Consider the following 13,037-nt stretch of genomic DNA (forward strand, 5'->3'; position numbering starts at 1 on the left):
GTTAAGTTTGTCGATGGCCTATGATGAAGAACTTTGTGGAAGAATTATTTGTGTTTGGGATTTTATTCGTTTTGTGAAAATTTTGATTTCATGTAACTCGTAACTAACACAGTAATCTATGATTCTTTTAAGAATTGAAATTTTCCTGACATTGAAAAGGAGTATCTTCTGATACCACAAAGACGAACCTCCTACTATATTTCCATTCTTCTATTATTAAAATTTTTAAATATCGCGGTATTTAATATTTTGTAAATTTCTGTTGAGAATTTAATATCGCGATACTAACTTAGTTTTAAATAGAATCAATCTTCCATTGCAACGTTTCAATATTCCTACAGCTAATACTGCAAAGTCCTTTCGAGAAACATATTAACACATTAACAACCATTGACATATTAGCATACTTTGCCATGACTAAACGATGTCAGGAAGATCAATTATCGACAAGTCTGACGACAGAAAAGTTTCTCAGATTTATTGCAAGTAATACCAATAAGCGGTACAAAGTGCGTTATTTTAAAGAAAAGAGTCTTCGAAGCAATATATCAAATTTTCACATTTAGAGATATAAAATTTCTAACTCTTATGGTAATCTTAATAGCAGTACTCCTTATCCTTCTACTTCGGAATTTCCCTTGAAATTACCGACTCCGAGCGTGTTAACATCCCGATTCACAGGTACTCCGGCAGCCAAACATTCCCTTTTTCGACTCAAGGAAAATCGAGCGTGGTCGTGACTTAATTGCTCATAGTTTTCTCAAATGGTGGCATTTAATTTGTCTCGTTACAAATTCCCATGATTTTAACGACAGTCCGCTGAATCGTGGAACCGTGCAGAGCAACAGCATTGGCAGTTAAAGAACCGGATTTACTCGAAAAAGATCGGTATCACCGTGTCGTTCTCCTAATTGTATGCGTACTACGGGCCCAAAGCAACGATTTCCCTGTTGAATGGCGAACACAGCTGCAGAGTCATGAAGCAGCTTGCATTTACCATGGCCGATCGCCGGATAAACGAGCCTCTGACGCTCGATTTTTCTCATTTCATTGCAAAACGTGATTTTGAAAGGCGCGGTCGTGCAAGAAATTTAACGATCGTCGGATGTCGGAGCGATTCTGGTGGCATGTGCTGTGCATTTGATAAAAATGCTAGATATGGGAAACACGGGGAAACGTGGCACGTGGAACCAAGTTTTTGATCAATTTTATTGCCCCGGCTATCGTAAATCTTGCAACCGTAGAAGATTTAAAAGACAGCCTAATTTACGACATCCTAGAAACTGTTAGGAACAGGGTAAACTGGTTGAAACTCGAGAGGAAAATCGAGCATTTATGGGAGGACGTTCTGATATCTTGCTGAAGATATCTTGCCGAGGGATTACTTCTCGCTGAGAAGTCAATAACAGTAAAAGCTGAGTCACTAGAACAGGTGGTGCATCGTGGAAGCAATCAGGGTAAATTGACAGAATTAAGGAGGATTTGATAATGATATAACAAATAAATCAGTAATGAGACAGATGCCACGTGAGTTGATAGTACAAGCGAGCCTGGGTTTGCAGAGATTGATAAGAATGACGTTGAATATGTACGGCGTGATAAAGACGATTCCAGACGCGCAAAAATCCGATATAGAATTTCTCAAGCACGTAGAACAGGATGATAAAGGTGTCAGACTCACGTCATACAATGAAGATGTCTCTTAAATCGTGGGATCAATTAGAAACGGTCTTAAATTCGCAGAAGACTACAGATAATGCGTTACTCAGCCAAGGACAGTAGTCGTTAGACGTATTCGTCAGACTACGTGTCTGTCATGGATGTATAGAAGCATGGAGAGATATTAATTTGAAGCTTTAAACCTTTAGAACTCATAAAGCCATAAAATTTCTTAGCATTCAGAGTTCTTAAAACTAGACAATCAACCATAAGATTCAATACCTGGACTTTCGTGATCATAAGATTTGATATGAAGGATTTACGAGACATGGAAGGTCACGACTTCGGTAAATGTAATACTGATATTACGAAATTCGAGAAACAAATTAGGATATTGCGTTTTATGAAACAGCATTATAGTTTGAGGAGATTTGAATACAGACCCGATTTTGCGGTACAAATTCTTGGTAAACCTGATATTTACGAGTCTTTAGAAGTCTTTGGAATTCCTTAAAATTCTTCAGAAATTCTTAAACATTATCAATATCTATGGAACCTTCGAAATTTCTCAGATAGTACTAATACCTGTGAGCTGTCTAGGTTTTTGGAAATTATACTCATGAATTTTCCTAGACCTCTTGATATTCCAAAAAGATGATCAAATTTATTAGCAATAATAAGCTAAAATTGTTAATAACAGATTGCTCAAACCATAAATTTATAATAAAAATGAAAAAGTCGACAAATTGCCCTAATAGGCCTGGTTGGTGGTATGAAGGGGGTGGGCAACGGTCAAAGGTCAGTGGTCAATGGTCAGTACCATATATTATATCTATATTTTTGTTATGTATATATTTCTTTCTTTTTCTTGGAATGACTTTTGTCTTTGCAGTCTCTAATTCCGATTTTTCTGTTTTTGTTATTTATTCCATTCATTTCATATTCTTTTTCTTATTTATTTCGTATTAATTTCTAACTTGTCTCCTTTCTCTTACATTTCCTTTTAGCTTAGATATTCCATCGTTGAACATTTTTTGACATCATGGGATGCATGCACCTTAGTTTTAACTTATTTAACTCTCATATCCCTTCGCTTAGTAGATAGAACGTAATTGTCTTCACGATCGGTCGAAAGAATCGTAGGTTATTCTCCCTGGTCGAGTCCAAAACCCGAGTCGAATCACTGACTTCCTGGATCAGGCATTGATTCGTTAAGACGTCGTCGAGTCGATGATGCTTTCAGTGTCAATACGATGACAAAATGTTTAGTTAATTTGTTAGTGAAGAATACTCTAAGAATTATAATTTTCAACCAATTGATCCCTTTCTCCTGCAACAGAATGATCATTGTCTTCTAAGCTCTCGCGTGCATGTTTCCACTGATGTGTAATAAGCAAGAATTCAAATATTGAGTTAACGTAACGTTATTTGAAAGTTATAAATTTTTCATGAATAAAATTATTCGAACGTTCCAAGTCGATGTTGTTAGCCTTGGCGTTTGTAAGAATATTTCGAAGACTGAAGTTAAGTTTCGCCTATGCGGAATGAAAAGTTTCCGTCTAAGTCTATTAATTTTAATGATGTATGGAAAAAATCTATATATAATGCTTTTAATTTCGTAAATTGTATAGGAAGTGCTACAGGTGCTTCCGTGGGTTACGATTTATGACGCTCCTTTGCTACCGTGAAAGCAATAAATCAGCCATGTGTTAACCAGTCGTTTTCTATATCAACATACATTTAGCAATTTGCTGACTCGTTTTTTAAGCGAACCGCGTCTAAATAGGACACGACTGATTCTATGAACGAGGACAGAAAACTTTTTCTAAAGAAGATACGTGTATTTCAAAGAAAGAGAACATATGGAAATGCGTTGCCAGTTAGGACATGATAGTATGAGTCTGATACTTTTAAGTAAATGTTAATGGAACGATAAGCTTCGTGTAAACCACTGATATAATCAATCTTTGTCAAACTGAACGAGTACCAAGCTTTATCTTAGAAATTGCGAACGTCGTATAACACCAACCTTCCCCTTTCTTCGTGGTTCTGATAAACTTCAACCTGAACATGGGTGTTTTTCTTTCATTTTCTCCACATATTTTCCTGGTTGATATCCTAAAATCCAAGATAATATTTAAAGAATATTTTTTCAATTTTTTGTATTAGTTTTTATTAAATTAAATTTGCGGTTGTAATGCAAATTTTTATGTGATATATTATATTTTGTATCTATATTATTAACTTATATTCCTTTACTATATTTATTTTTATTATATCATCATATTTCTCTTTTCATGTATTATATCCAATATTAACAAACGTTATGCAAAAGTTATGAATCATCATCCATTCCATCAATTTCACATTTTCTCTAATATAATTTGAACTATAAAATTCCATAACACATATTTTTAATTATACTTTAAAAGATCAAGGGAAAAGGATTTGCGCTGGCTCATCCAACATAATGCGACAATGACCGTGCAATTTCATTTTCGTCCTTGAGGCACAAAATTCAATCGTTTCTTGATCAATGGGTCAGAATAATCATCTCTTGTGCGATACGATGCACTCGAACGATATTGAAAACGCGACTTGTTAGATTACAGGGTTCAGCGTACAATTTATTCCTTTCTCTTCCCACGTTACTTTCCTGATGACGTTTATCGTGGCCATTGTCCTTATTATCCTCTTGCTCGCATTCTTTCACGATACTTGACTTACTTTTAATTTCCCATTGTGCGAAATCAAGAAAAAGCGATATTCGCATAAGTTGTTTGCATAATATATGCTCGCCTGTTTAATTATCTGCCAAACTTCTGTTTCTAAAATCATTCTTAAACAAAGGGAAAACTGATAAAAATCAATCGCTTGCGAATTAACCTTTGAGAAATGAAAGATTTCATGCTCTATTTCACGAATAAGTTGAGACTGTTTGCGCAAGTGTTTCGTGATCGTCTGGTTTTAAATGCAAAATAAGTTCATCGATGTTTATCGAAGTCGGGAATGATGATTTCAGAAACACCAATGATTCATATCGTTTGTCATCGTCAGTGTTATCGATGGCACATCGATGCTTAACGCTTCCTTTGCGCTTCGCTTGTTATCGATAAGGATTATTTATTATTCTATTATTATCTGTCTATGTAGTACACTGGACAAAGTTTATCGTACGATTATATTGTGAATACGTTTTCACGTGATATTTAATATAAGAAATTTTTCTTTTACGTTACGTTTCCTTTGTTTGTAGTACTGTAACACATATTTATTATTCCATGAAATGGGTGGTCAATCCTTGGCCAAAGAATAGTATCTTTAATACTGATTTTTGGTACACAATAAAATTACAAGGAATGTGAGAAATCAGAGATATAAGGTAAGTATACCCTATGGATTACTGCAACTGTGTGTACTTATATACTCCTTGTACCTTATATTATTTTCCTTTATCTACCTGAATAATGTTATAAAAATACCAAAAAGACGTACGATCACGATTACCTTCTTTTTACTCACCAATGTGGCAACAAACGGAAGTCAGTGTTTACACAGCGTGAATTTGCTTCGCAATCAGCGTCGAATCTACAACTAACGTCGTCTGATTCCGCGAATATCTTGTCATTTCGAGTCAACTCCACCGACAACGACCATGTTACACGTGTTCTTTGTTTTAAGGAAGCGTCTGCACGGAATAACGACGTCCTTGCCGATCCCGATGGTACTTGACATGATCTTACCTTGTGGCATCGTACGAGAGGTAGAACGGCCATGCACAGAAGGACAAGGGCACGAATCATTTTGCGTGAAAATATTCCTGATGGGCTGCGTCACATCGCTGAAACACGAAAAGAAAAATCCTTTATGAATGAATGAATCGACAGATTCTTTGTCAAGAATAATAAGCGAATATTTTATTGCAAACATTTTGATGTTAATTGTGTTGAAATGCGATAATAATGTAATTAAAATATTGTTTTAGTACTTATATCATTTGAATTATTATTAACTATGCATATTTTTGTTCTTATCTATTTATAAATTATTTTTGGATAGGAAAAAATGTAAACATCTCATGTAAATGACACGTTTATATTTTAAGCTATCAAGGAACGGATATTTCGAATAATAAACGGGAACGGTTTTCGATTGACATTACGGATTCCATTAGCATATAAATTGCCAGGGGATTCACTGAAAATGATACAGATAAAAGCAAAGTCAGTTTTTTGTTTGTATAATGAGCATTATATGCTGTAATTCTTTTGATTGGCCGAGATTACACGTGGAATTTACATAATAAAGCAATCGAGTAATAAGCAATCAAGTCTATGTAACGAATTCTTTTCTGATACCGAGTTATAAACATTTTTATGAATTTTTTATTTAAGAAAATGAAATTATTTTATCATAAGCTCAGCTTTATCAGAAGTTCAGCTTTGGATCAAAAGAATTATCAGGATGCAGCATAAAAAAAATATGATTCATACGATATTGATTGGTGATACGATTCCACGTATTGTAATATATAATTTGTGCCTAATGCATGTTTCTAGAACAGTTAAAAATTACTACTTTATATATTTAATTGTCTACTAATAAGTTGTATTAATAATTATGGAATATTCAATAAAGTTGTATTAATATATTTTACAAGTTTTTCGAAATGAAATTTCATCTGGAAAATTATTGCACATGCTGCCATCTTTCAGCTGACTTGCAATTAATGAGCCTGTTTGACCGTTATATCTACGAACATTAACGGCAAATAGAAAAAATTGTTTCCATAATTTTATGTTGCAGATTTATATATTAACTTACTAATTTAATTTTTAGAACATCCTTCCATATACATTTTATGCTTCTGTCTTCCATTATGTACTTCCAAATTACAAAATCAGTCTATTCTATAAATGGATTATTTTTGTACCATATTATTTTCTTTCGAAAGTTGTAAGCACTCGCTGAAATGAAACTCAATATAATACTTAATATTATATTTACAAAATGAAAATAACACATATCAAGCCTTTATGTCATAGAGAAATTAAATTAAAGTCCAACTAACCTATTTCAAAAATAACCCAGCGTGTTAAATTATGCGTGTTAAAACATGGTATAATATCTTACGATATTCCAAACATCAAATTCTATTCATTTCGAATTGTAACCTCAATCCAATGCCAATTATTGCAGTACCATAAACGCAACCACAATTTTTCGTATTAAATAATCGCTGAAACAATTCATCAAATCTTTCTCTCTAAATCAAGAACAAGACCTGTCAACGAAACTGGTTTAACTTTGTTCTAAAGATCTGCTCGAGATAGCGCTAGCAGCATGATATCGTATACACGGGTCGATGCAACATCGTTGTTAGAATATTGCGCTAACGAGGGCCGAGCGAGCAGCAACAATTTGCTCGCTGGCCAGAAACTGATATCTCTCACGGTGGAAATGTAATTACCGCGAGTCGCGAGCGGCGATGAAGAAATCTATGCGCAGTTACATCATTTTCGCCGCGCCCGCTGCGCAACACTCTCGAAGAAGAAAGAGGAGCGAAAGAGGAAAGAGAATAAACAAAGAAAAAAGAGAGAACAGAGGAAGAAAGGAAATGACAAGAGACAACGACTAACCTGTACGATGGGTTTACGCATGCCTGCGACTAAACCCACGAACGGGACAAAGACACGAGAGACGCAATATTTAACGCGAATAGGACAGACGACGATCCCGGAAGGAAAGTTGAATCGCATCGAATTAACGCCCACGTCGCGTGTCAAAACGGAGACTTTCGATCGTTGCATCGTAAAAACCGCGAAACACTGACGAGATTACTTTAAGTGGTAAGATGACCGTACCGCGTCGCCACTGTCCAAAAATGAATGATCTGTGATGAATTAGGACAGACCAATAAACGAGGTGGGAGATTGGATTGACAAAGTGGAGGTTAGATTGGAAAGCAGCTTGTTATTAATTCGATGGAAACAAGGTTTTATTATAATAACCGGTGCTAGATATAGTGACTTGATATGTGCAATGAAAATACGTGATATTTATGGATATTTATGGAAAAATAAAGAAACATGGAAAGGTATACAACAGAATCGATATCAATTTAACTTATGTGTATTTGTTTCTCTTATTTTATCCTGACACTGCTTGTTACGTATGATCTTATTTCTCTATGCTTATTTAAAAGTTAGATACGTAATACTAATTTTGGTTTATAGTTAAAATTAGATGAGCTCTACGAGTGATCTCGTAAAATGTTATTGAAATTGACGAAATTAAGAGGCTTGGTTATGAAATTATCGAATACTAACGAAGTTAGTTAACAGTAGATATATGATGGAAGAGAATAAAGGATGTCTCACAATAAATGACATGCGGTACAGCATTTATCAATTTTCACAAATTTTTGTATCCTAATTAATACAAAGGTACCTTCCTACATGTTCCAAATTTTCAGTACCATACATAATAAGAATATTCTATGTTTTATTATATATTTTTTTCTTTTTTCATTTTTATTAGAGACGAATGAGATGAAGAGATAAATGTTGTAAATGATAAATTTTGTACGATAAATCAGTACTGTTGATAATAGATGAAACGAACATAGAATGAATTGTGAAGATGGTGTTTTGAAATGGAAATTAATTCATTCCCGGAAAATTTATTTCCTCCAAAAGTAAAACGTCACGAAGAAAATTTTATTGTACTATAAATTGCATTCTTGCGGGAACGTAAATGCATATATAATTAATCTCATAGCGAAGTGATGCTATTGCAAATGCTTTGGCATTTTAAAGAAGGAGAGGCGATTAAAATTACAAAGTGGTTATGTACTATGTATTAACACGTTCTATATGCATTCTTCGTAAGAATTCCGTAGTATATTGAAAACAAAAAGGAGAAAAGAAAACGAGGCATTTCCTTACTTATGTGACTTTTTCACGTGAATTGCGGAATTTAATATTTCTATTCCATAATACTCTCCAAACTCTAATTTTAAATTCAAATGAAAATACGTGACACGGTAAAACATTTTAAACCTGTGTAGAAATAAAAACAGAATACTGATTGTTAAATAAATGATCAAAGTATATAATTGAATGTAGTATAACTGTTATTAAATTTTAATTTTAATATAAGAACTATAATGATAATATTTTTATATCTTACACATTCTTGTAAAACCGACGAATAATTTATAATTACTTTCTCGTTAGTTTTTTAAGTCGTCAGCTCTTATAACCATAGCAATAAAGTAACCTGTTTAAACGATCAATTTACTGTTGATAACATTGCTCTGAACCCGGAAACATTCTCGAAAAGGAGATTTTACTTCTGTCCTAATTAAAGTCCGATTATATTTTACAGGAGAGTTTAAAAATGCAAATTAAGCAAGAGCTTTCTATCACGGGTGAAAATGTACGTATATTAAAATTCCATGGTGAATAATCAAACTCGTATATCAATGTTACGCGAAAATTTTAATGGCTGAACGGTAAAACGGAATTACCATGTTTCAATCCATGTGCTTACTATAATAACCGGAAACTCCATTTACATTCAATGAAACATACCAAGTAGTAATAAACGTGGTCAAAACTATTTTTTAACCAAATATAAGATTTTACATGAACAATAATTTGTTTGATAGACTGCATGAGATCGCAATATATTATTGATAATACCAACGTTCCTTTTGCTTCATTTATCGCTTTATAACTAAAACAACGACGAAAAAGGAGAAAAAGGGTAGAACGTTTACCACTACTCGGCTTTCTATTTGTTCTTGAGTTGTCTTACTCTTACGAATATTACGTAATGTACAGGGAGCAGTGTCGTGTTAGTCACAATGACTCGGGTCGCGATCTACGATCTTTTCTAAAGATACGATCGTGCATTATGTACTTGCTATGCGTTGATCGATACTTTACATGGTCGTGAGTAGGGAAAAATTGCGGTTTGTATTTTTTTATTAGATCCTACACGAGTACTATTCCATTACACCTATTATCATTGCAACCTATTATTCAATCCTAACCTGGGTATCAGAAAACCTGTTTCGAATGTTAGGCAATTTGAAGCCGTCGAATCTTTTTATAGGAGATATTGTTATAAGTGAAAAAATGCAACAAAAATAGCACAGAAATCGCATAAAAAGGAAAAAATGTAAAAGAAAGACGATGATGGTATGGATACTTAAAAGGTATTTTAAAATTATAAGGGCAGGGAAAAGAATATAATACACAAGACCGAAAAGGAATACAAAAATACTTAAAATAGAGAAATTAGCATGGCAATGTCGACGGAAATACCGTAAAAGTAACGGGAAATAGCACAGAAACCTTCGAAACAACAGTAACGGCGAGTAATTACTTTTCTACGTGAACAATTAAACCTGTCTAGAAATCTGATAAAATCTGACAGACACGTTCCCAGTCAAAAAGTTTACAAGATACGAGTGAAAGTGTTGCTATTATTTCTCGCGATTACGAAGGAAATATCTCTTAATTTACGGGTCACTCGGATGAAAGCACTTTGCGACAGTTTTCAGGTTACGAACGAGTAGACACGTGATGTCGGCCATTACTGTCATACTGGCGTGACCTCCTACACTCGCCGCTAGAGGGACGCTAGTTTGAAAGAGATTCTCGAAAGTGCTTTCAATCTCAGTCATAATTATTATTTACCACCAATAAGACTGTATGAAATTTTTTAATTATACAGGAAATGCATAGTAGTACTCGAAGGAAGAAATTAAGATAAATAAATAAATATATTATTACTGATGTCAAATTACTTTACGAGCCACATGGCCATATAGCTTTAAGTAGTTCTTTCTTAATATTCTCAAAATTATTTCTATCATGGTAGATTCGTAAATAGATCTATTTTATGAATCGAAGTGTTATTTCATATGAGAGTGGAAATTCCGTAGACATGGAGGTGAAATCCATGGGAAGTGACAAAAGTAAAGCAGCTATTGTTCTAATAGGAAGCAGCGTTTCTATACACTCACCGGAGAGCAATATGTTCGACCTTCATGGAGACAAAAGCTGTCTTTCGCGCGGCAGTCACAGGAACCGTGCGACTGAAATTTACACTATGGTGTAAAGGTGTTGGATTACTTAGAAATTAGTTTGGAATTGAATATTTTTGCGACGAAAGAAATGCAATATTTAATTTTATTATCCCTATGCTCTATCTTTGTTACTTTAGACTTACTTCGGTTAGTTGCTATAATTTCTTTACTTTTGCTTAAATATTTATTTACTTTCATTTCTCGATCTTTGCATTTATGCTGTTTTATTCCATATAATTTCGTGTAACCTCGTTTTTAAATTGTTTCGTGTAATGTTCATTATCAATCGCGAGGAATGTATATTTTGAGAAATAATATTCATTATAATTTTGAAAAAAAATTACTCGTTCGTATTGGATTCCGGAAATATTTGTTTTAATTGATTCAGATAGCAATAAATGGAAGATGCATGTCGAAACGCAATTAAACCTAATTGATCGAGATAACCGAAGTAAATACATTTATGTAAAGAATTTAACGAAGTATGTAGTTTCTTAACGATTAAGTAAATTCATAGTTGAGTTTAAAATTTGTGTACATCGTTGTGTACACGCAATTTCATTGGGAAACATTCATTACTCGTTTTCAATCCGTAAACTCTGTCTAGGATGGAAAGTCATTCACATGGTCGGCGTTAATGAAGATTATTGCATGATTTTCCTAGCGATACTACATATTTACATTTCTATTGTTACTTCCACAAATGTCAAAATTGCACGAAGTTAATATCAACATAATCTCGATAATGAATAATGGTTTTAATTCATACTGCACAAACTTCTATGAGCATTATTAAAACGGTTTATAAATTATTACACTTAATTACACTAAATTTATTATTATTAATTTTCGTACTAATTGCACTAAATTATCGCACATCTCCTATTAATTTTATAATAATATAATTAATTGTACTACATATTATTTTTTATATGTATATATCGTCGTTACATACAATCAATGTATCCCAATGAATAATCATGATATAATAAATAAATAATGTATCATTTTCCAAAGAATAATTTTTGGGAAACGATACCAAGCAAAAAGCTACACACAAAGTTGAAGAAATTTGTATTTCTATTCGTAATTCTAAGATAGATATTAGAATATAGCTATAGTATCAAAATGTATGTTAAAATAGATGTAAGGAATGTTAATTATTATAATAAGATATAAGTTACTATAGATATAAATCACAAACTTCTTCTCCTACTTTTCCTTATCTGAAGTATCCAATGAAACAGTTCTGTAAAGTACCTAATATACGATTTTGGTAAAATTATAATTTATGAAGTAACATGAAGTATCATTTCTACAATTCCTACAACTATCTACTTTCCTATTCGATACTTGAAGCATCAAGAAAATATAATATTCACTGAAAATATAAAATTCGGCAAGACAAGTCTGACCAAATATGGGTATACCTACTACGAAAAATATAACAGAATCTGCCACGTTCTGTAATTTTTTTATTCAATCTACACGTGAAGTGAAATGCAAATCGCGTAAATAAAACGTTGATCGCATAATAAAATGTGAGATGGTATTGTAAAGATCGACTGGCACGATGCCACGTGCAAGAATTCGATGACAAGACCTCCTAACTCCTTTGATCATTAAACCGTGCCTAAGTCCATCGGTATCATCGATATTTCGAAGTTTCATCGGCCATTCCGTTCTTTGCTTCGCAAAAACCAGACAAGAGGCAAAATAAGGAAAATATAAAAATAAACCAAACATCGAAGTCAGTTCGTAATGACCACTGTGAATTCGAATTGCGTGCCACCGATTTACACGATCCATCACCGAATCGATGCATTCTAGACCTGTGAACATCTCGACTACTTAACATAAAAATCGTCCACCGAATGTCAATTCTTTGTCACTCGTAGATGTCAATGAGAAGATTCTGGTTCTTTATTTCAGCCCAATAAAATGGAACGTTTTTATCATCGAAGATTCTTCTTCGAGATTCGTTGTCGAACGATTCTGACGTAATTTTTCGAGGATTTGAGAAGAACAAGTGCCCCTTTCAACAGCGTCCATTTTTTTCCTTTTTGAGACTGAAAGGTCAGGTTCTCGTATAGATCATCAAGGTAGATCTAGAGCTTCACGCCAGTGAAAGGATAATTAGACTAATATTTCGAGATCATCGTGGACTTTTGGGGTCAGATGAGAGCTACATTGTGTGCGTTTGTATAACAGGAACGAAAGGTTAATTTACGAAACGCGAAATTACGTGCCATTTTCTCCTTAGTGACGATCAACTTGT

At 33.6% G+C, this 13,037-nt stretch overlaps 1 protein-coding gene across 8 annotated transcripts in view; it reads right to left on the reverse strand.

The window, feature by feature from the left end:
• sona (sol narae metalloprotease) overlaps nucleotides 1-13,037 on the reverse strand; it is an 87,693-nt gene that overhangs the window by 21,519 nt on the left and 53,137 nt on the right. For 5 of the 8 annotated variants that reach the window (XM_017906934.1, XM_017906933.1, XM_017906932.1 and 2 more), the window contains one exon: nucleotides 5,403-5,500. In XM_017906934.1, coding sequence (XP_017762423.1) covers nucleotides 5,403-5,462 — 60 coding nt within the window. In that variant the 5' untranslated portion in view covers nucleotides 5,463-5,500. Of the gene's footprint in view, nucleotides 1-2,654; nucleotides 2,711-5,402; nucleotides 5,501-6,483; nucleotides 6,552-7,298; nucleotides 7,425-13,037 lie in introns of those variants that run through there. The other 3 variants (XM_017906936.1, XM_017906937.1, XM_017906939.1) reach the window with 3 other exon arrangements.

The sequence above is a fragment of the Eufriesea mexicana genome, unplaced genomic scaffold (genome assembly GCF_001483705.2).
Source record: "Eufriesea mexicana isolate 0111107269 unplaced genomic scaffold, ASM148370v2 scaffold6562, whole genome shotgun sequence".
Lineage (NCBI taxonomy): Eukaryota > Metazoa > Arthropoda > Insecta > Hymenoptera > Apidae > Eufriesea > Eufriesea mexicana.